Source organism: Carettochelys insculpta, chromosome 12 (genome assembly GCF_033958435.1).
Source record: "Carettochelys insculpta isolate YL-2023 chromosome 12, ASM3395843v1, whole genome shotgun sequence".
NCBI classification, from domain to species: Eukaryota; Metazoa; Chordata; order Testudines; family Carettochelyidae; genus Carettochelys; species Carettochelys insculpta.
Window position 1 is genome coordinate 9,839,753 of NC_134148.1, and position 23,676 is coordinate 9,863,428.

The window sequence follows — 23,676 nt, forward strand, 5'->3', positions numbered from 1 at the left end:
TTTGTTCAGTTAGGAGAACTTCTCATAAAGAGAAGCAAAATGGAACAACTAGCGGCGGTGCGCACTTACAGCAACTGCTCTGTGATCTAACAACGTGTCTTGGGGGAGCTAACCAAGGAAGGGAGTTATAATGACTTAATGTGGAATCCCCCTGTACTTTTCTGTTAAAGGAAATGTCTCATTTCAAGGGGCTCCCATAACGTAACATGTAGGATACTATACTCTATATTAGTGATCTGATCGCAACGTGTTTCCTTTTTATGAGATGGGAGAAAATATTGAAATTGGGGTTTCTCCATCTAGCAGCTGCTGTCAGGAAAAGCCTGCTTACGACTTCAAACAATTGCTTGCCAGTTTGATGCAATGAATTATCTCATTGTCCTGCTAATTATTTGTGAAACTTCCTCCTTTGTTAAAACTAAACTTAAGAAATCTACAGTTCCAAATAACATTGATCACCAGATTTTCATCCAAGTGCTGCTGTGTGAATGAACCAGAATGTTCCAAACACAACCCTGCATTTGTACGGGGAAACTGGGCATTAACCGCTAACTCTCCAATTGTGCAGCCTGATGTGCTCTTTGTGCCTTCTTCTAAAAATGACACCCACAGGCCTGACTGAAGTATGTGCAGTAGGTAATATCTCCCCCTCCAGGCTGCAGTCTGTATTTTGTGTATGTCAGTGGCTGAACTTCACTTAGCAAATGAAGGGCAGTTTGGAGATACTTTAAATGTTCTAGTTTTTGAGGGTTTAAGTTCTTGGGCCTTGATCATTTGGAAAAAAAAAAGACTTCGAGGGTTGCATAGGAGTCACCATTCTATTCAGACAGATTAACTTTTGCTTGATCTAAAACATTACATTAAAGCATTGTGAATGCACAGCATGCAGTTCATGAACTTGACCCCGAAAATCACAAGTATAAGAGTAAGAATAAGGGTTATTCACTAAAGGGCTTGCAGGTTCACACCCTGGCTGTGCAAGCTAATTCTGGGAGCTCCATCATATTGCCCACAGGAGTTGTAAAAGCTTTTATTATAATGCTGTTACAACATTGTCCTTGCAGTGGCCAGTTTGCGATAGTGAAGAAATGTCGAGAGAAAAGCACTGGTGTGGAGTATGCTGCCAAATTTATTAAGAAGCGTCAGAGCCGGGTCAGCCGCCGGGGGGTGAGACGAGAGGAAATCGAGAGGGAGGTGAACATTCTACATCAGATCCTGCATGCCAACATCATCAAGCTGCATGAAGTCTATGAGAACAGGACAGATGTGGTCCTTATCCTTGAACTGTGAGTATTGGAATTTCCTCTCTTCTGTTCTAGGAAGAGGCAAATAGGAAAAGGAAAGGGCTCAGGAGCACAGTGGTGTTCTTAAAATGAAACTGCTGGGCCATCAGGCTCGAGAAACCACAGCAGAGCTAGGTAGGAAAGTAGATTGTGCTCACCAGTAAACAGTTTCCCCTTAATAAATCAGCCCACGCTCCAGAAACAGATGTGCCTTATAGTCCTCAGGGGGCGTTCTTGCCAAACCAAGGAATCCTGTTGGTTTGTAGACACATCATTTACCTAATGTATATTCACTGCTGGCCTAACATGTACCTTTAGGAAGTGCGAGTATCTCTGACCAGGGCCTGGTTTTCTTAGTTCCTCTTCCCTTCTATCTTCCTCGTTCAAAAACATCCTCTGCTCATCCACCCATCAGATGGGCTGCATCTCCTTGAGGCTCCTTCCTTTTTACGAGGCCCATGTTCTTCTTATTTGACAAAAAACCCTCTAGTTTACAGCTAGTACCATGAGCCCTAGAGATCTGGAACTTCTCAATTCCCTAGCACCAGCTGTTTTCACATGTGCAGTGCAGTTTAGAATGGGTGAGCCAGTGAATCCAATTATAGACAAAATCCTGACTTGGCTGGAGAGATAAGGGTGGGGAAGGAGGGAGGAATCTGTGGATATGTTGGAAGCTGAAGCCCGGAGGAAGGCTCGTGTTCCAAACCTGTCACAGTCATTAAGGAGACAAGCAGAAATGTAGGCTCGTTTGCAATGTGCTCCAAACCTGTTAGCCTATGCCTTCTTGAGATGTTACACAGTAGTACAGGTTGAACCTCTCTAATCCGGCAGCCTCTGGTCCTGCAACATCCATAATAAGCCATAATTTTAGTTTTCTGGACAACCACTTATCATGGGTGTGTCCAACTTTCCTGTGGTCCCACAAAGTTTGTTTACAGCACGGAGTTCTATCTCTGAGTGTTCTGTGTTATTTAGCTCTGAATTACCCCTAAATGCCTTCTAAGACCCCAGTAAGCAGTGGAAGTGTTGGTAATGTGCAAGACAATACTGACCTCTCATCATCCGGCAAATTCTCTCGTTCGGCACTGGTCAGGTTCTGAGGTTCAACCTGTAATATAACACCAGCCTGTCAGCAGTGCACCGTGGGTACACTTTTTATATCCCAGTGCCAAGTAATTTGGGTAGGTTGAGCAAGTTGTAGTGCCTGAGAGCACCTTCTGCTTTGTGTCATTGGCTTTATCTGGCTTTTTAATTAGATGACTTCTTCAAAGATTTCTCAAACATGTCTAACAATTTATCTCAAAGGTTGTAAGAAACCAATGAGTCAGTCTAAAGCAGGGAGCTGTCATGTTAATTTAGATGAAATAAAGGGGCCCAAATAGACTAATGCAGGTACTGGCTAACATTTAGCCACTCCCAGGGATAGACCCTGCAACCATAGGGTCTAAAGCCTTGCACTCTACCACATGAGCTAGAGGGTGGCTGGGTCTCATCTGAAGCTGTAGAGCAGAAACTTCACATACCCCATATGAGGTCTCAGTGCTTCTGGGTACTACATACAGAAAATAGAGCATTTTCCATTGCATGTCAGACTGCAAAGACTGGATCTGCAGAAGGTGCTTAATTAAAACATTACATTTGGGACTAGAAAGTGTCAGTTGCAGGTTTTGTGATATACTCTGAAGTTTGTCAGAGATTTATTTGCAAAAACTTAGAAGTAAGGACAAGTCATCTGTTCTGCTGAATAGATCATTAAATATTATGGAATATTTGATTCAGCCCTTCACTGTTTTATATTTTCTTAATCAATATTTCTAAGCTGATTTTACATTTTAAATATACTCTTAAGAGTTCATAAAGTATTTGTTCTAGATTACGGCATATTTAAACTCACTGAAAAAAGATATTATTTGAAAATAATGTCACAGTTGTTGCGTATATTCATATCAAACTTCATTGCTTTTAGAAAAAGGGAACACTAATTTATTTTGTGTGATTTTCATAAGAAGATATGTTTGAAATTTCACTATGTTTTGTCAAAATATGTTCCCAAAGGCTTTCGTGCAGCAAAGGGTTTTATATGAGAGTAAGATACTCATTTTGGTGGAGCATTTTCTTAAAACTAGTTCATCAGATAGTCAAAAGTGAAAGAGAAACTCATTCGTTCCAGTGTCTGGAAGAAAGAGAATATTGTCTGCTTACGGGCACTCTTCAACAGGAGGGTGAAAGGAGAGGAGGGTGGATAGAAAGGAGAGGAAGAGTTTGGAAGCAAGGTTTTGTACTACAGTAATTAAAATTCGGAGGGGTAGCCATGTTAGTCTGGATCTGTAACAGCAACGAAGGGTCCTGTGGCACCTTATAGACTAACAGAAAAGTTTTGAGCATGAGCTTTCGTGAGCACAGACTCACTGATGAAATAAAAGTGCATCTGATGAAGTGAGTCTGGGCTCACGAAAGCTCATGCTCAAAACTTTTCTGTTAGTCTATAAGGTGCCACAGGACCCTTCGTTGCAGTAATTAAAATTGTGGGTTTTATATAAGAGTGGTCTTTTGAATGATTCATTTAAAAACGGTGTGTGAAAAAGGTAACTGATACAGGCTGGAGTTGCTGCTGTTAAAGTCCGGTCCAGTTTCGTAGAAGTCAAACAAGACAAACACAAAAAATAAAGAAGTGGGAGAGAAAAGAGCAACACAGACAGAAAGTGCAGCTTCTTCCTCTGGTGTTAACTCTCATATCCACACTTGTTGATGGAGATACACAGGCACAGCACCCAGCCTTATTATGCACTTTGAGTCCTGGCAAACTTGTATTGGTATTGAACTGCTTAGGGTATTGGTTTTAGCTGCCTTTTTGGTTACAGGCTTGCAGTAATGTTGTAAATTATGCAGTCTTGGCCAGCTAAGCCAGACTCCTACTGGGCAAAAGGAAAAAGGAGAAGTATAGGAAAGATAAGAAATAAAGTAAGAGAAGAAAAAGGACCCACTGAAGAGGAGAGCCAAGGTAGGGATCAAAAGGCATTACAAAGAGTCTATTGGCTATCGCCTGTAGCAAAATCCCCAGTGGCTGGAGATGGAATGGTAGATGGGGAGAGATCTGAAGCCTGTTCTACGCTAGGACATGAAGTTGAACTTAGCTGCCTTAGATCAATTTTTCTCAGCAATCAGTCCACACTGTAGGGTCCATTCCACTGAGTTTAAGGGCTTTTAAGGTTAGTTTTGGTAATCCTGCTTTTCACAAGGAGTAAGGCCAAATTTGCCCTTGCATGGTTGACTTTAGGGTAGTGCAGACAGCACGCCATGAAATTGTGACGGTGTCTCAGTGCCCCAATGACCTCTTTGGCCAGCACTTTCTGAATTTCATATCCCGTTGACCAATGTGGTGCATGGAGCAGGCAACACATCTCAGCAGCACATCTGACCATGAATTCCCAGGATCACAGGTGAGTTCCAGCAAGGAGTGTGCAGGAGATCCAGGACCTTATTGCTGTGGTGGGGATGAAGTTGTGCTGGCAGACCTATGAAACAGCAGAAGAAACACAGACATCTATGCCAAAGTCTCACAGAGCATGATGAACAAAGGGTACACCAGGGATGCCCAGCAGTGCCACATAAAAATAAAAGAGCTCAGGCAGACATACCAGAAGACAAAGGACACAAACTGACGTTCAGTCATCATTGCAAACTCACCGCTTCTGTGAGCAGCTACATGGATTCTAAGGGGGACCCAACCACTGTCCCCATACAATTCGTGGATACCTCTGAAGAGATTCCTTAGGCAGCCTCTGGCAAAAGCAGGGAAGACATGGTGGATGAGGAACAGGAGGAGGAGAATGGTCAGCAGGTGAATTGAGAAGATCTCACCAACAGCCAGGACCATTTTTTAACTTCAGATCCTATCCCCCTTGTCCCAGGACATTTTGCCTCTGGACCCTGATGGGGCACTTCTGGTGAGTTCTCATTTTTAATCATGCTACAAGTGGGTTAAGCCAGTCGGGTGTGATCCAGGCTGTGTGCTGTATCTGCACAGCCAGGCTCCCCAGAACAACTTGTAACATGTCTGGGACAGAACAGGAATCCTCCCTGCACATCTCTCTAAAGCTCCCTCAGAGATACTCTTTAATCTTCCTCATAAGTTTTCTGGCGAGGCCTGCCTTACTCTGGCCTCCACGATAGGGCACCTTTCCACACCAAGCCAGCAGTAAGCACTCTGGTGTCATTTCAGCCCAGAGCAGTGCAGCACAGTGACCATCGTTCTGCCCACATTCAGTCAGCATCCATTCCTTATCAACGTGTGTTATTCTAAGATGGACTGAGTCCCATGCTCACTTTTCCAGTCCAAGACATTGTCAGTGAGTGGCTATGAGCTAGCAGGTTTCACGGGAGAAAAGCCCAGAGGACGAGTGTGTGCTCAAACTGTAACATTCCAGAAGGGGTCATGACAGTGGCCTAAAACAGCTGCTTCCTTCTGGCAGAGCAATGGTGCCAGCAAGAGGCCATTTGCCTGTGTGCAGTTTGGCTCTGTTCAAGGAAATGGAACTTGTTTACACTTTGTAAACAAATACATTTCTCCCCAAAAATATCTGGCACTGCCTTCTCCTCCCATGATCTACACAGACCTACTTCAGGCACCTCTAAACTGATGTAGTACAAGACCCTAACATCTGCTACCTCTTGCCAGTGTTCCCCTGCTGCTGAAAGTTCAATTAAAAAGGAGAATTGTCCTAGAACCAACCTGGCATGGTGTGTTTGTTAAGCATCACCTAAGAGAAGAATGGAAGATCAAATGAGAAAAGACAGTGTGTCCAGAAGACTAAGTCTAGTAGGAAGGAGGAGCAAACGCAGCTCTTGAGACAATAGCTCCATCAGCTCCTAGGTCATGTAAAGCTCATTTTTGTTTGCCAGCCATTTATTCATAAAAGCAAAAGTATTGAGTAACTCCTGCCCAATCAAAATGCTGCAAGTCCTTCCTCCTACAGCTTATGATTCTTACCGCAATGAAGCTGTGAAATAATCATCCCTGCTTAGTGCCAGTTAACACTTGTAACTCATTGGCTTTGGGTACACTGCATGGCCCACAATTTGGCACAGGCGAGGGATAAGCTCACACCCAGTTCTCCGATGTGTATTTTGACAGCGCTTTAACAGAGTTCTAGTTTGCACTTGACTTGCTGAAGCAGTTTTCGTAGCTGTGCCCAGTAGATCTCTTACTCATTTGGAAGAATGCAGAATAGGAGACACATTACAAAGCATATTGCATAAGAGCCTGAGCTCAGGCAGGTGATTGCATAGGACCCTGCTGCTAAACATAAACAGCTATAAAAAACGTATTGCAATCAAGCTACTTCTGTTCTGCTGCTCCAGCTCTACTTAGCTTCAAGCATCTAACCCCTCCAGCCTGTAGTTCTGTTGATGGTTTGTTGTCTGTCAGTGATACCAGTGCCTTATTTTCCATAGTAACGGCTGGCTCCTGCAGTCTTTGCTCAGTGCTGAGTCCTCAGTAGGAGTTCCTGAGTGAGTAATGACAGGATCAGGTGGGCCCGAAGGCTCTCAGTGTTTGTGCTGGGTACAGATGATGAGATGAAGGAGGAAGATCATAGGATAAATATCAGCCTGGTAAAACAATAGCACTAGAGATGTTGGCTAAGTCATTATCTGGATCTTCTGTTGTGTTGCAGTATGGAAAACAATCCCAGGGCTTATAATATGAGAAAACAAAAATGACAGAAGTCTTGTCTGGTGTAAATATCATAACGGTTATTATTTTATTTTATTTTATTTTATTTTAACATTTCCTTGTTTTGGGGAAACAGTTAAGGTACCTTCCAGGATTAGTTAATTTGCTTATTTAAAATCTGGCACAAAATAAAGGTTTCTCTGCCAGTAATGTGTCAAACAAACATTCTCACAAGAGCACTGCTACATCCTTTATGCATGCCCGGCGAAAGGAAGTAGATTGTGTTGGCAGATCTCACTGCGCTGTGTTACTGACAATGAAAGCTAAGGTGTTTCATCAGGACAATGATATGAATTCTGTTTTCTCCATCACTATGACAGAAGACAATAAAAAAGTCACTGTTGTTAACAGTGCTATAGTGTGTTGGTATGTGCATACATATGTGTTTATATATTAACACTGCTGTGCATCTCTATAGGACCCTTAAGGTGTGACTCGAAGTGCTTTAATGAAGCCTGGCTGTCCCTGGGAGGTCAGGGTTATTATCCCCAGCAGGAGAAGCCATGGCAGAAAGAAGTCGTGAGTTGTTCAGTATTCCAGAAGAAGTCTGTTGGGGGAGCTGGGACTAGAATCCAGATGACACTTCATAGGGACTTGTTCTGAGTGGGTGATATGCTGTTTATTTGCTATTTAAACTGTATTGATATGTGTGTGCCTTCTCCTGCTGAAGCTAACCCCAGGCTTTCCTGTATGTCTTACAGAGTGTCTGGAGGAGAACTTTTTGACTTCCTGGCACAGAAAGAGACTCTGAGTGAGGAGGAAGCCACCAGATTCATTAAGGAGATTTTAGATGGTGTTAACTACCTCCATGCCAAGAAAATTGCTCATTTTGATTTAAAGGTAAAAACCATAGATCTAGTTAAAAGAAATTATTATATTCTCTAATCTATGTGCAATATTACATGTGGTGGTACATGAAATATGCTAGATAATAGATATGGTAGAAGAGTGGGAATGCTTAGCTTCTTGAACTGAGGCTGATTGCTACCTGCTGGATGGATCTGACAGGTGGTTGTAAACAGAAATGGTACATTCCAAGGTCTTAGAATCTTAGATTTATAGGACTGGAAGGAACCTTGAAAGGTCATCTAGTCTAGTCTCCTGCCCTCATGACAGGAAAAAGCATTACCTGGACCATTCCTGATAGGTGTGTGTCTAACCTGCTGTTAAAAACTTCTCCAGTGAAGGAGATTCTACAGTCTCCCTGGGCAATTTATTCCAGTGATTAACCATCCCGACAGGAAGTTTTCGTATTGTATTTCTTTGTAGTGGTGAGAATGAGAAATCCAAAGAAGTCATCATTTTCTGTGGTCAGATATTTTCATTAACGCTACAGTTATGTGTTCTTTACGTGACAGTCACCCAAAACATTGTGAATTCTTCTCTAGAAATACATGAAGCTGAATAGTACCTGCTCTGGATAGCTCAACCTAGTAACCATCACAAATCCTTTTGTCAGTAATTTTCTTTTGGAAACATTAATGCCCTCATAGTAAATTAGTTTAAGTGAACTTTTAAATGTTAATAACCGTCAGTATATTTACCTTGTAAATAGTAGACTCTAACCCGTATTTCTACTACCGGCAAGCATTTTCTGTGTAGCGACCCACTCAGTCTGGTTCATATTACAGTGTGTGCATGGTGTGTATTTGTTGGCTGCTTGCAGTCTTGTGCAGTTCTTTCCTTTACCAAACCTAACATGGACTACGAAAGTGATTGTGTCTAGAATTCTATAAAGAACGAGGAACAAATATCAGAGTTCAAACATCTACGGCAACATACGTTTAACCAGCAAAGAAGAGGTAGATTGGTTCAGTACCTCTCAACTTTTCCAGTCTCAGACACCTGAAAGGGATACAGTATTTGTCAGGCACACATCCATCCAAGATACCTCCCACTTTAAAACTACTGGCTTACAAGTCAGGCATAAAAGTATCATAGCACGTGCTGAAAAATTGCTAATCTACTTATTATATGGTGAAATCAGGAAAGACAGAGTTTGAAGAGATATGAGGGAGTTTAAGAAAAAAGGGGAGGATTTCAGAAGCTCACTTGCTATTCATCAAAATATCTACAATTGTATGATGTTTTGTGACTGCAATGATGAGTTTTACATGGACAAATGTATGCCCAAGTTCTCTTAAATATATTTTTTCATGCTACAATTGCATATATCCCAACAATAAAATGCACTTCATCAGACGTAATCCATGTTTGTTTGTTACGTGTGAGTATTTTGGGGTTACCTTCAAGTCATAGTCTAAGAAGAAAGGCTTACACTGTGCATTTTAAAAATATGGGAATATTCAGTTAAGGAATATAATTATGGGAATAGAAGTGAAAATTTTCTCCTGGTGAGTTCCAACTGCTGAAATCCGTTTGTCCCTTTTCAGTAAAATTCAGTGAGCAGTGATGATGCTGGAAACAGCAAAAAGAAATGTACATGTGGGACTAAACAGACACCATTTCATAAATACAATAAGTAAATCACTGACAAGTGATTTAAAGCAGGATTCAAGATATCACTCATCTGGCTTTTAACAGGACTATTTTTAGAGCTTCTGCAGTGTTGAGCATTGATCCAACTAGGGAAATGGAAAGTCATAATTATCTTATCACTCTTATCAGTCTGTTCAATCTTGCAGTAAATAAAAGGAAGGCTGGGAAACCTATAATGGAAACGAAGTTGGAAGAAAAGTGTTTGGGAAAAGGTTGGTTGGTTGGTTGTTAGTGGCCTTGAAAGAGTTGACTGTGGAAGTATCTGCCCAAGCAAAGGTTGCTGGAACAAAACAAACAAAAAACTCAAAGCCATTGAACAGCTGGAGATGGACAGTTCTTCTAAGGAGGGAGGGAATTTACCATTAAAACATTTTGTAGCCCATAGAGCTTGGCACTCCCCCAGGGCGATGAGGCTTAAATGAATATATCACAGCTGTGGAATCAGAGGATCCTATGTCTGGAAGGAACCCCAGGAGGACATTGATTCCAGCCCCCAAACTAAAGCAACACTTGCTAAACATGACTGGTCAATCACTCTTCTTGCTATACCCATTTACACCCTTCCATTTACCCATTCTCCATCTAAATGTAAGCTCTTGGGGCAAAAATATAGCCTTAATGACATGTCTGCAAAGCAAAGAATGTTTCTTGCTGATTCTTTGCACGTATTGATGGTATGGTTGGCATTGTACAACAACATGCAATAAAACCAGCCACTGTCCTGATGCATTTCATGCTATTTCAATAGTAACCATACTGCCAGGCCTCTGCTAATATTGTGCTTAAATCAGTGGGATAGCAGGACTCATTGGGGGATGTTTTGCAGCCATCAGGAGGAGTAGGTCCTGGGTGAAGAACGTGACAAATGGAAATGTTAATTATATTGTGAATAGAGCACTATGACAAAGTTCTGAGCAATTTCTTGTGGGTCCTGTGCTTTGGCGTGGTTAAGGTAATGCCTCAGAGGCTCACTGTGCTCCCTTTTGCTCTGCCTCCAGGGGTCCCCCGGGGTGGGCACAGCCTACTGAGCCATGCTCATCATCGGCACAGTCATAAATGGAGGACTCCCCACATGGGCACTGAGGCTCTGCCTGCTCCTTCCGAGCTGTCTGGGGGAGTGTGAGGCAGTCTGGGGGGAACCGGGTCCCCTCCCACTCTATCCAGGTTCCAGCCCAGGGACCCTGGGCAGCTGCTGCTGGAGGGGCTGTGTGCCTCAGCCAAAAGGGCAACAGCTTCTTCCCTGGGCCACTTCCCCAGACTCTTTCCCTGGTATCTCTTCCTGTAGCTCCAGCAAGTCTTCCCTCATGCAGGGCTCTCCTTTACAGACCTTTCCTCCTTCCTGGTCCACCCCCTTTCTCCTTCCACCACCTTACCTGAGTGCTGCATCTGCCATTATGCTAATGAGGCACTGCATATTCATTGCAGTGCCTCGTTAGCATATCCTGAAGTGTCTCATTAACATCCCCCTTTCAAAAGGGGGGTGCTAATATAGACACAGCCAATGTGTTCTAAGAGCCCAGTAAGCAGTGGAAGTGTTGGTAATGCTGTTAGACAATATTGAGCTCCTGTGGTCCAGCAAATTCTCTCATCTGGCTCCAGTCAGGTCCCAAGGGTGCCAGATTAGAGAGGTTCAACCTGAAGTCTGTTCTCCAGCTCATGTGGTCTGCACCTTGTCACTTGTTCAAATCCAGAAGCAAGCCTGAGAAGACTAGGGATCAGCTCCCTTGGATGGCACCATTGACTGCAACACACCTATACCTATTTACATCAGCTGAGGATCTTCACCAAGATGCAGAAACGATGAATAGAGATGGCTGTTGAATAACTTATTTTTTCATGCTGTACTACCTCTAGTAAGAGTCTGTTCTAAATGGGCCTGGATCACACGTCAGCAGCATACACTGCTGTCAGCTATATGCAGTGAATTTTCAGAAGAAAACAAGCATAGTTAGCCTGGAGCTTAAATCATCTTAGTCTAATGGCTGTAAAACTAAATTATTCATATAGCTTGTCTGCAAGTCCAATGCAAAGTGAGTGTGTTTGTTTGCAATAGCTCCTTGCACATGACAGCCAGCTTTGTAATGGTCAGGCAGTTGTCAGCAGGGACTCAAACTCTCTGATTTGCACTCAGGCTGTGTTTTAAGAAAGAAAATGGGATAGCATTGGAGCTCTTCATCAGAGCTGAATTGTGCCGGCTGCATTGCTCTAAAACCTGTTAAGATAAGGGAGGAATGATGCAGGCTAAGAAAATTAATGGAAGAATCATCTATAGATACAGCGCCGAGTGTGGAGTTGAACTTGCTGCTTAAGGACTGATAACGGTTTTCTTTTGACAGGTCTATGAGGTTTGGCCTGGTAGTTTTGGTTGCATTACAATCAGAGATGTTTCATGTGTTCTTAGAATAGCTTGTTATGAGACGTGGGCCAGAATCTTCCATTCTAGCTCCTTCCATCTTCAGGACCATTTGGATCCTCATTCCAGGATCCAAACCTACCCTGTTGTTGTGATGCCAACTTGTATCTTAAACTGAGTAGATTCTTTCCTGAGTGGAGTCAGTTGTGGTCAAAATTCCTGGAGAATCATTCTCCTGAGGCATCTGCCTCTTGAGACCAAAATTAAACATCAGCAGCCTGTGAGGTTTGTACAACCAAGCCAAACCTTGGCAGTGATGTTGCATCAGGGCAACTCCTAGCATAGGCAAAGTCTTCATGCACCATGATTTGCACTGGTGCAGCTCAGCTCAGTTTCATGTTAGCCTTTTCTTTCTGCACTATGGGTTTGCACTGGATCAGCTAGCTGCTCATCAGGGAGGCCCCCACTGGCTGTAACTGGGGCAAATCCTTAGTCTTCTTGAGTCTTATATAGTAGCATAGCATCTAGGCAGTGAAGTATTCTCTTGTGAGGAAGGGACAAAGCCATGTTAAGCTTGTCTTCTCTGTTGTACCACCCTGCTCAGCCTGTCAATCTCATAACATACCTTGTAAACATAGACTCATAGAATCCTAGGGCTGGAAGGGACCTCAGGAGCTAATTTAGTCCAGCCTCCTGCCTGAAGCAGGATCAACCCCAACTAAATCATCCCAGCCAGGACTATGTCAAGCTGGCACTTAAAAACTTCTGACATGTCTAGATGAACCAAGCAATTATTTACAGTTATGTGTACAACTCTGATGTCTCATCATTTCCCTGGACAGTAGTGGTATTTTATCTTCATCCTCTCATAACAACCAGAATTAACAAAATAAACACAGGCAGGCAGAGAAAGAAAGTGGCCTAGAATTAGAACAAGGAAGGTGACTCGTTAGGAACCAGGATATGCTGAAGCTTTTGTGAGAGAGAAGAGTAAAGGTAATAAAGACAGTGAATTGTTGCTTGTAAGTGGACGGCTTCAGTCACTGTGGTGTGTTAGTTTTGCTGCTCTTTAGTTCTGATTCAACAGTGATTGTCACAGTACATCTGAAGAAGTGGGTCTGTCCCATGAAAGCTCATCACCTAATAAATTATTTTGTTAGTCTTTAAAGTGCTACTTGACTGCTTTTTGTTTTGATAAAGAAATGCAGTTTATTACAACAAGGAGGTCTGCACTGTGAGGAGTAGGTGTGTGGCTTTCTGTATTCTACAATATTTCTAACATGAACATTCATCCAAAGGTGACTCAAAGGAAACTACTTGACCTGTTAGTTTCCCAACAAGCGATGTAACTAATCTTTCTTTCGTTATTTCTAGCCTGAAAACATTATGCTTCTAGACAAGAATATTCCTATTCCACATATAAAAGTCATTGACTTTGGCCTAGCCCATAAAATAGAAGATGGAGTTGAATTTAAGAATATTTTTGGGACACCTGAATTTGTAGGTGAGTGTTCAGGCAGTTCCTTTGTATTGCAGCTTTCCCCTGGAGAAGATGAGAGTCCTTCCTGAGTTTGTCAACGGGGCTTGCTTGAATCTTCTCAGAGGAGCAGCCCCCGGGTGCCTGCTGTAGTAATTGTTGAACTGAAGAGATCAGGTTGCTGTCAAATTAGTGGGCTAGAGAAATAAAGAAAGAGATGAAATTTAGACACAACTGAGCATTATTCCCAGCTCTGTGACTTACTGTCCCTGTGGCAAGTCACAGCCTCTCTGCATTTGTAAAGTAGCAGTAATGTGGGTTTCTGTTGGTGTTGCTGCAGTTTAATTCCCTCCTGCTGAATCTGCGTTGGCCTCTAGCTCCTTTCCTTTCATTACTCCAGGCTGATGGTCATGTTGAGACTCCATAATCTCATTTATCTTGCTCCTTACTGGTTTTTACTTCTCCCAGTCAGAAGTCTAGTCAGTTTAATTTACTTCCCCTACCAGAGAACAAATAAAGTTGTTAAAGAAACACTGATCCCTACCGCACTTGTTCTAAACACCCCTTTGCAATTTTGGTGCATTTTGTTCAGTTTTCCGCATGGATATTTTTCATCCAGAAAATGTTTCTTCTACAGATGCTCCAATAACAGCTGACACTAATAATAATGAATGGTGTGTTGGCTAGAAATAAACCTGGGGCAAATTGTGCTAGCACATTCCCTGGCTGGCCAATTATAAGTTCAAACCATGGATTAATGGCATCAGTTCATTGCCATTCTGAAATAACTAAGGGGAAAATGCTTTGATCCACCTACTTAGAGATTCTGTGAGCCCTGTTCCATGAAGTAATTTGTAACTGAAGTAATAACTAGTCCTGTAGTGCATTGTACTATCTTCCTGTCCTTTACTCTTTTATCTGTTTCCCCTCTCCATTGACTCTCAATTAGCTCTCCCTGTTCAGCACCTTACATTCCCACCACCACATATACACACAGTTGTATAATTAATCTGTTGCTGATGTTTAAATAAATACTTGTTACAGCTCCAGAAATAGTGAACTATGAACCACTTGGGCTAGCTGCAGATATGTGGTAAGTTCTTGGCATTAACTTTTTCTTCCAAGGGGCTATATTGCTGAGTGGTTAGGGCATTTTGTATAAATCTCGTTCTCTACATATGCCGGCATACAATAAACACCTAGTCTTTCACACCTTTCATTTTTATTTGCTGTTTGTAGAAGATTTGTGGTTATTTAAAAATTTAATTATATAACGTAATTATATAAAAAGTAGTGAACAGTTTGCCATTAGCTGTCACCTTTTGGAGAGATACTCTTGAAAGATGCATTGTCCCATTGGTGCTTTGTGATAACTTTGTTTGTTCTGTGAGTAGAGCAAGCTTTGAGACTAAGTTGCTTTGCTGATGAATCAGTCCAAAATGGCCATAGTGACTAAAACATCCTTGCAGATATGCCTCCAGGCTTCTCATGTGCACATGTACATATACATAGCTAGTTTGTTACCATGAACCCAACATGACTAGATCTGTATAAAGAAACCCCGGATACCCATGTCACCTGAGCATAGAGCCAAAAGTCATGCTCCTTTTTATGAAGCATTGACTTTTATATAGGTTTTTGTCTGCCAGGCTAGCAGTCATAAATGACTAATGCCATACATGTGTGTAAAGCCTACAATCAATTGCTCTGTTGTTTTCTAGGAGCATAGGAGTCATCACCTACATACTGTAAGTACAAAATTTGATCCACTTGTATGGAATAGCTGGAAAAGTTGTAGCAAGCTAGTGTAAACAGCTCTTCTCAGCAGTCCCTTAGGGAAGGAGTTACACAGGAGGAAGAATGCAATGAAATGATGAACAAGTAATGCAAAATAGAGAAAGCAAAGAAGATTGAGTGAAACTAAAAGAGAGATAGTAGGACCAGTGACCAGCAAATGCCCCTAAGTAACACCAGAACCATCTGTATCTCTTCTATTTCGTGGGGTAGGACTTTAAAAGTGTTCACCAAGTGTTGCCTGAACTCTGGTGCCATTGATGTCAAATGACCATTGTCTCAGTGGGAAGAGAATTAAGTCAACACCAGGCGCTCCTGAAAATCCCACTTAAATCTCAGCCTCTGTGACCCTGGTGTTCTCCTGGATGGTCTCAGTGGGTGAGATGCTGGGAGGTTACCCGGGCAACAGTCTCATTGGGAATTTTGCATCTGTGAGCTTTGTGGCATTGGTCCCAACAAAGTGAGTCTTAAAAGAGGAATGTCTTTCTAAGAGGCAAAGCACCTAGAGCAGAAACGCACTCCCCGACAGGCCACACTGAAAGCATTTTGAATTGTTCGCTGACCTTAGATCCTGCCCACTATAGAAGAGCCTTAAGCTGGCGACCTAGCTTGGATGCTGTGAAGTCCGTTAGCCCCTGTGGTAGAGTAAAGGGCACACGCCCCTACCATGGGTGCTGAGGGAATTTAGTTCTAAGTGGGAAGATGTTGTCATCATTGAGGCCAGCCTCTTGATGGAGACATAGGCCCACAGGGTTAGAAGGGGCTGCTAGAGTCATCTAGTCTAACTCATTGACAAGATGCAGGATGTCATGTGTATAAAACCAAGGGCGATAATAACTTAGATTTCTTACAGGTACAGTGACATCCCAACCCCCAAGCCCCCTGGGCATGGGTCTGCCATAGGACAATAAGAAATTTTCATGTGGAGTAGAGTGGGGGGAGGGGCTCAAGGCAGGGTACAAGGGGGTCTGCCATAGGACAATACCTGTAAGAAATGTTCATGTGAAGTAGAGGGGGGTGCATGCAGTGGGCTGGAGGTGCAAGTTGGGGTGCAGGAGTCAGAGCACAGGATTGGGGTGAGTACATGCAGGGTAGCATGTGGATTGGAGGGCTCAAGCACTTGCACTGCTCCTGTTTCCAGCCAAATGGGAGCTGTGGCTGCAGCACCCAGAGGCATGGAAAGGGAACGAGGATACAGGGCGTGGCACTGCACCCTGGGCTCCTGATCTAGCACCTGGGGTCCTGGCAGCCAGCCCTAAGCACTCAGGAGTCTGCTGCTGGCCCCACAAGCCTGTCTCTGGTGCCTCCCAAGCTTTGCTGCCACACAACCAGGGTCCTGGCTGCTTGCCCCTGCACTCCTGGGGTGTTATGCCCGCCCCACACACCAGGGCCTGGGCTGCCATCTCCATTCATCTAGGGGCTTTGTTTGTGGCCTTAGCTCTGTGACAGGAGGGCAAAAGGATGAGCTAAGGAGACTAGCTTCACACCCTGCCCCACAGCTGGCCACTTTCTTACCTGTGGCACACCAGCTCACTTCCACCTTTGCTAAAGCCCATCAATGACAGAATCATAGAATCATAGAACAATAGAGCTGCAAGAGACCTAAAAAAGCCATTGAGTCCAGCCCCCTGCTCTAAGCAGGACCAAACCCATCAGATCAGCCCTGCGAGGACTTTGTCGAGGTGAGACATAAACACCTCCAGGGATGGAGACTCCACTACTTCCCTGGGCAGACCATTCCAATGCTTCACCACCCTCCTTGTGAAAAAGTTTTTTCCTAATGTTCAAACTGGACCTTTCCATCACAACTTGAGACCATCGTTCCGTGTTCTGCCATCCGTGACCACTGTGAACAGCCTCTCTCCAGCCTCTTTGCAACCTCCCTTCAGTAAGTTGAAGGCTGTTACCAAGTCCCCCCTCAGTCTTCTCTTCAGCAGAATAAACAGTTCCAATTCCCTCAACCTTTCTTCATAAGTCATAAGCTCCAGCCCCCTAATTATTTTGGTTGCCCTCCGCTGGACCCTCTGCAGTGTATCCACATCCTTCCTATAATTGGGGGCCCAGAACTGGACACAGTACTCCAGATGCAGCCTCACCAAAGCCGAATAAAGAAGAATAATCACTTCTCTGGATCTACTGGCAATGCTCCTCTTGATGCAACCTAGTATGCCATTAGCTTTCTTGGCTACAATGGCACACTGTTTACTCATGTCCAGCTTCTCGTCCACACCTCTCCTGTCTCTTTCTGAAAACCTCTTCCAAGGAAGGAGCTTCCACGACCTCCCCAGGCAGTTCCATTGTCCTCCTGTACTTTTCATGAGATTTCATCTAGATCTGCTGTGCTGTAGTTCTAACTCATTACCTCTAGTGTTGCCCTCTGTGGGAAGAGAGAATAACTATTCCCTGTCTTTTGAAGGGCAGCCTTTCAAGTATTTGAAGACTCTTATCATGTCTCCCCTTAATCACCTCTTTTCCAAACTAAACATACCCAGCTCCTTCAGCTCTGCTCACAGGGCTGCGTTCCATCCCCTTGGTCGCCTTTGCCACTTGCCCCTGGATCCCTTCCAGTTTCTCAGCAACATTATGATTACTCTCCTAGAGCTGAGGAGCCAATGCATTGCCTTCCAAGCATCATTTTTTGATTTATAGTTGAGAGAGAACAATCCCCATTTTACATCTGAGCATCCAAATTGTTCAAGGTCATGCAGGACTGATGCAGCACACTCAGCATCCAGTCAGTGGAGGAGGCAGTGGGTGGGAGGAGAGAACCTGAGAGCCCCACAGCATGGTTTTCGGGAACAGGGAAAAACATGGCCAAACATGTTACAGGAGAGATTCCCAGTTCTGTTTTGTGACTACCAGTGGGTCACAAAGAGCTGGCTGCTCACACATAGCCTGCTCTCTCCCTTGTTTCTGGATGAAGGGGATGAATGAAGAGTGGAAACAGAACAAATGACTAGTGCAGGAGGGCTAGGTTTAAAGCACCAGACAATCCCTTCAATTATAGCATCCCAGGTCAGCAGCTGTGGCACATTTCAGAATGGGAGTGGGTGTGGCAGTTTGGTCCTTGCTTTGAAGAATTTGGGGGCCTCCTGCTTTTGTGCATGGTGCCTCCATTTTTCTCGTGTCTTCACTGAGCATATATAATCACTCTTATTAATCTGTAATGCAAAATATCCATGGTCAGTGTCAGGGCTGGATTAACTCTTCAGGGGCAGGGGGGTGTCCTGGTGCTATTAGATTTTGTGGATCTATCTAGGCTCTATGATGGAGCTAAAACGAGAGGTTCAACATGTGGGAGGAGGCTGTGGGTTGTGGCAAGGGGGTGGGTGTTGAGGGTGAGGGGCAGGCTTAGGGGTGGGGCTGTAGACAAGCCATTTGGAGTGCAAGGGGGGCTTTAGGCTGGGGCCAAGGAGTTTGGAGTGGGCAAGTGGTTCAGGGCAAGAAGACACATGCAGAGTCTGGTGGGGAGTTAGGATGTGGGAGAGGGCACAGGGCAGGAGGCTGGGGTGCAGGAAGCGGCACAGGGCTCGAGCAGAGGGTTGGGGGGCAGGGCAGTGGCAGCTCCTCTTTGGTGGCAAGCCCCTGGGAGAGCAGGGGGCAGGTGCTCTGCACGTGCCTGTGGGTACCACCCCTTCCACTCCCAGTGGTCCCCTCCTCCCTCCCCTGCCAAGCAAGGCCAGAACACAGGGACTTCAGTAGCTGGAGCTCAGGGCCCCAGGCTAAGGGAGGGGTGCCTAATGACAGCTGCACTTTTTGTGGCCTGGACATCTTATGGCAGGTCCCCCTTCACCCAGGGCCCTGTGCTCCAGCCCCTAAAGGCCCTTCTTAACCCGGACCTGGTCAGCACGATAGTGTTGGATGATAAAGGCCCATTGTGAGCAGAATCACTTAACTAAGCAGCATCCCTCCTCTTAGAGCTGGTGAGTTTACTGCAGTTCTGTTTTGAGCCCACCACATTCCAAATATCCCCCACCAAGACCCAAACCAGAGAGGCCAGAACAGGAAGGTTTTTTTAATTGGATTAGATCCATTCCTTTAATATAAATAACACTTCCTGGAAATCTCACTCTGCTGACTCAGCTTTTGTGGTATTTAAAGAAAAGGAACTATAACAGAGGTGTTTTAACCCCAAGTGTTTGTGAGTGTCCATTCCCTGTGAGATGTGTGTGCTCGCCCCATGCACCTGGGTTGGAAGTTTTTCCCCTGACAGCATAGAATCATAGGGCTGGAAGGGACCTCATGAGGTCATCTAGTCCAGCCCCCTGCTTCAAGCAGGCTTAAGCCCAGCTGAGTCATCCCAGACAGGATCTTGTCAAGCTGGGACTTAAAAAACCTCAAGGGATGGAGAATCCACCACCTCTCTAGGCAGCACATTACAATGCTTCACCACCCACCCGGTGAAGTAGTTTTCCTAATATCCAACCTACACCTCTCCCTCTTCAACTTCAGACCATTGGTCTTTGTTCTGCCATCTGACACCTCTGGGAACAGCTTCTCGCCCTCCTCTTTAGAGCTCCCTTTCAGGAAGTTGAAGGCTGCTAGTAAATCACCCCTCAGTCCTCTCTTCTGTAAACTAAACAAGCCCAAATCTCTCAGCTTATCCTCATAGGTCTTGTGCTCCAGCCCCTTAATCATTTTTGTTGCCCTCTGCTGAACCTGCTCCAGCACATCCACATCCTTTTTATACTGGGGGGCCCAAAACTGGACACAGTGTTCCAGATGTGGCCTCACCAGTGCTGAATAGAGGGGAACAACCACTTCTCTAGATCTGCACAAAATGCTCATCCTAATGCACCCTAGTTTGCCGTTAGCCTTCTTGGCTACAAGAGCCCATTGTTTACTCATATCCAGCCTTTCAGCCACTGTAACCCCTAAATCCCCTTCCACTGTACTGCTGCTTAGCCAGTCGGTCCCCAGCCTATAACAATGCTTGGGATTCTTCTGTCCGAAGTGCAGGACTCTACACTTTTCCTTGTTGAACCGCATCAGATTTCTTTTGGCCCAATCCTCCAATTTATCCAGGTCACTCTGTATCCTGTCTCTACCCTCCAGCTTATCTACCTCTCCCCCTAGCTCCCCCAAACTTGGTGAGTGTGCAATCCAGTCCCTCATCCAGGTCATTAATAAAAATGTTGAGCATCCATAGGAGAGTGGCTCTGGTGAGCCCTGAAGTCGCACCGCCATGACATGATATAAGGGCACTGCCTGCTCCGCCCACCCTCAGTTCCTTCTTCGTGCTTGTGGCAGTGCATCAGACCTGCTGGCTTTGACTCCTCATAGCTGGAGTCCTCTGTCAGTAACTCTGCAGATCTTTCTTCAACCAGTTTAATAAACTAGTTCAGCCTGAGTTTGTTGTCCCAAGCAGGATGTCTGCCTAGGGGTGGGGCATGCCCCAATCCCCAGACTTCAAACCTTGTGTATTGTGCAGGCTCCCCGTGCCCGTGAGCAATCCACTTTTTGGTCATCTGCAGTGTCTCAGCAAAGGGCACATGAGTGATAAGTTCCGAATCTGCAGATCATCCAAGCCCTGTACTAAGGAGGAGAGGGACATTGCTAATGGAGTTAGCACAGTTTCCAGCAGGTGCCTGCTTTGACCTCAGACACTGCATCTCAGGTGCAGGGTGCTCCCTCGGTGCCGTCCTCCAGTCCACACCACTCACCCTCAGCAACCCCAGGGAAGGTGGAGGCTTCAGCCCAGGGCCACTCCTCTCCATCCTGAAAGGCCAAGGAGAAGCAGGGAGGGGAGCTGAGGCTAGTCCCCACATTGGGTGATTCATCGCCTACACCAGGAAGTTGAACTTTGACTCAGGTGGAATGGCCCAGCTCTGCCCAGCCTGTATTGTCAGCACGGAGTAGTGACGATGACCTCTGGTACCTAGAGGCACCATTGGCACCAGAAGCCCTGCAGGACATTCTGGCTGTTCCAGTACTGGCAGCACTGACATCTACAGCACCCCAGTCTCAAGAAAAACCCACCCTGGGCTCCTCCAGGGCATCCCCCCATGGCACCACCCATCACCCAGGTGGCTGGGATGACCGCAGTTTCCTGTGCAAAGCTATCAAATCTCAGACCAGGAGAAATAGGCATCGTGAACACTCCAGATCTCCTGCCTGGGACAAAGGCAGGGCTTGGGCTAGTGCTCGCTGCTGTGGTGGAAACTATGAAGAGAGTTTGGTGTCACTAAGGTCTCAGCACTATTCCTGGAAAACTGGTCTTCATCTCGTCAGCACTGGTCCCAGCCTCGGAACGCTGTGTCCTCATGCAGCTGGCTAGAGACAGTGCTGGGTTCTGTGGGACTGTACTGCTGTCATTGTGGATAGAAACTCCTAGCTGCCTCTGTGGTACTGCTTGGGGTCACCAAATGTGGAGTGGACATGAGCATCACTCGAAGAAAAGACCGTTTTGTTTGTTTTTTGTGCATGGTGTTCGTCAAGATGTGTTGCTCATGTCCATTCCACACCCCGCCCTCCTTCCTCACTGTTGGAGTTTCTGGCAAGAAGGAATTGAGGGTGGAGGGAGCACGCAGTGTTCCTTGTACCACACCATGACTGTACCATTCCAGGGGTCACCAGACATGCTCTCACAGGCATGTTCGTAGGGGAAAAAATTGCAACAGCAATGATGTGGAAGAGATATGAGCAGCACTTCTCAAAGAACACCAGTTTTTTTCTTTTTTGTAGGTCTGAGGTAAATATGAGTCTAAGATGTATTTGGAAATGTGCCAGACAGACTCACAGATCTTCCTGTCTAGACCATTGTTGAGTGGTGTTTTATGATGATGACAGCATTATGTTCTTGCAGTTTTAAGCCTGGAGATGAGCTCTGACTGAATTAGATCATTGTGTTTTGTTTATTGCCCAGTAAGTCACCTGGCTTGTCCTGAGGACGAGTCCCATCCCACCCTGCAGAAATCTGGGCAATGCCACATAACCTGGGCAATTAATTTTGTCTATTTGTGTGAACCTTTTGGGCCCAATTCTAGGTGCACACTGTGCGTAGATGTTTGCCAGTGAGTTGTGGGCATAAAAACAGCACAGGGCAGGATTTTGCCCAAAATGCCTAAGAGAGGACCCTGAACAGGGCTTCCTTAATGGGAGCTATGGAGAGACATTCCCTGGCATAGCCTGTGAGTTTGTGTTCATGTACCCCAATGCATAGCAGTTGGATCCCTCATAGCAACTGGACCTCTGCTCCAGGCAAATTATTCTGAACCTCAGTGGCAATAACCCATGTGTCTTTCACGGATGGGGGAGGAGAACCTCTGTGAAGAGGATCTTTGCTGTTGCACATGTAAACATATTAATGTTGCTTTTGTCAGTCAAAGTAACTTTATTTTTCCCCATTCAAAACCACAACCCTCCTGTTTGGCCTGTTCAGGCTGAGCGGCGCTTCACCTTTCTTGGGAGAGACGAAACAGGAAACTCTCGCCAACATCACAGCTGTGAATTACGAATTTGATGAGGAATTTTTCAGTCACACCAGTGATCTGGCCAAGGACTTTATCTGCAAACTCCTGGTGAAAGACACACGGTAAGTGAATGTACAGAAGTGTCCAGCTGCCACTCATGCCACCCAGGCAAAAATGAGCACATTGAGCAGTCCAGAGGTTTCTTTGCAAGAATAGGTCTCTGTCCCAGAGTCAGGCATTTAACTACAAGTGTGTCCCTTATAGAGAAGCCCTAAATATATTCCTTATGCTAAAATTTAGTACTCATTTTCTATCACCAGAAGGGTTGGATTGGATTATGTTTTGTGAAGTTCAAATTACTGGAGTGTATTGGGTTTTAGAAGTTGTTCTTGTGCCTAATAGTTCTTGATTTTTTTTAATTGTCTCTCTTGCAATCCATGTCTCCGTGTGTGTGAGAGAGACTTGATTTTGTACTCAGTGTTTCAAAACAACCTGCTCTGCCTGACCTGTGATCTACCTCTTTTGCTTGGGCACATAGCCATTTTTTGTTACTTTTGTTGCTGACGATGATTGGTATTATAGAATAATCTACGTGCGCTACTTGAGCTTGTGTTCCTGGGATTGGCGGTGAGGTGCTACGACAGGCTGACAGTGTGTCATCTAGCCAATTTAAACAGTAGTGAGTCTAAAAGTAACTGGGAGGAGACTTCTTCTAAGACTGATTAGATGTTAATAACTCATATACAAAGGGGTGCTTGGAAAGCTGTTCTGAAGGGCTGTATCATCTTCCATTTTCTCTGGTTTGGTGGATTAGGTGAGCAAGGGTGAGGAGATAAACTGGCGAGATACAAGATGGTGGCTCTGAGTGAGGTGTGACCAAGCAAGAGGCACAGAGTACAAGCTGTGTTTGGAGAACAGGAACTGTAAACTACTGCAACCACCTATTAATAAACTGAGAGCAAGAGAAGGTTTAGGTGACCCAACAAAGGTTAAAGGGGATCAGAATGTGCAGGCCCTGGCTGACCAGTGGGTAGAGCTGACACGCCTTCAAAGATGTGCCAGCCTGGAAGTTGAAACTGGAAATTCAGACTGGAAGTAAAGCATAAATTGTTAACAGTGACTAA

The 23,676-nt window shown here is 44.9% G+C and overlaps 1 protein-coding gene across 3 annotated transcripts in view; it reads left to right on the top strand.

Moving 5' to 3' along the window:
• DAPK2 (death associated protein kinase 2) overlaps positions 1-23,676 on the top strand; it is a 96,250-nt gene that overhangs the window by 58,489 nt on the left and 14,085 nt on the right. For all 3 annotated transcript variants that reach the window (XM_075006694.1, XM_075006693.1, XM_075006692.1), the window contains exons 3-8: positions 1,065-1,286; positions 7,719-7,857; positions 13,244-13,373; positions 14,391-14,439; positions 15,068-15,094; positions 22,522-22,674. In XM_075006694.1, coding sequence (XP_074862795.1) covers positions 1,065-1,286; positions 7,719-7,857; positions 13,244-13,373; positions 14,391-14,439; positions 15,068-15,094; positions 22,522-22,674 — 720 coding nt within the window. The remainder of the gene's footprint in view (positions 1-1,064; positions 1,287-7,718; positions 7,858-13,243; positions 13,374-14,390; positions 14,440-15,067; positions 15,095-22,521; positions 22,675-23,676) is intronic.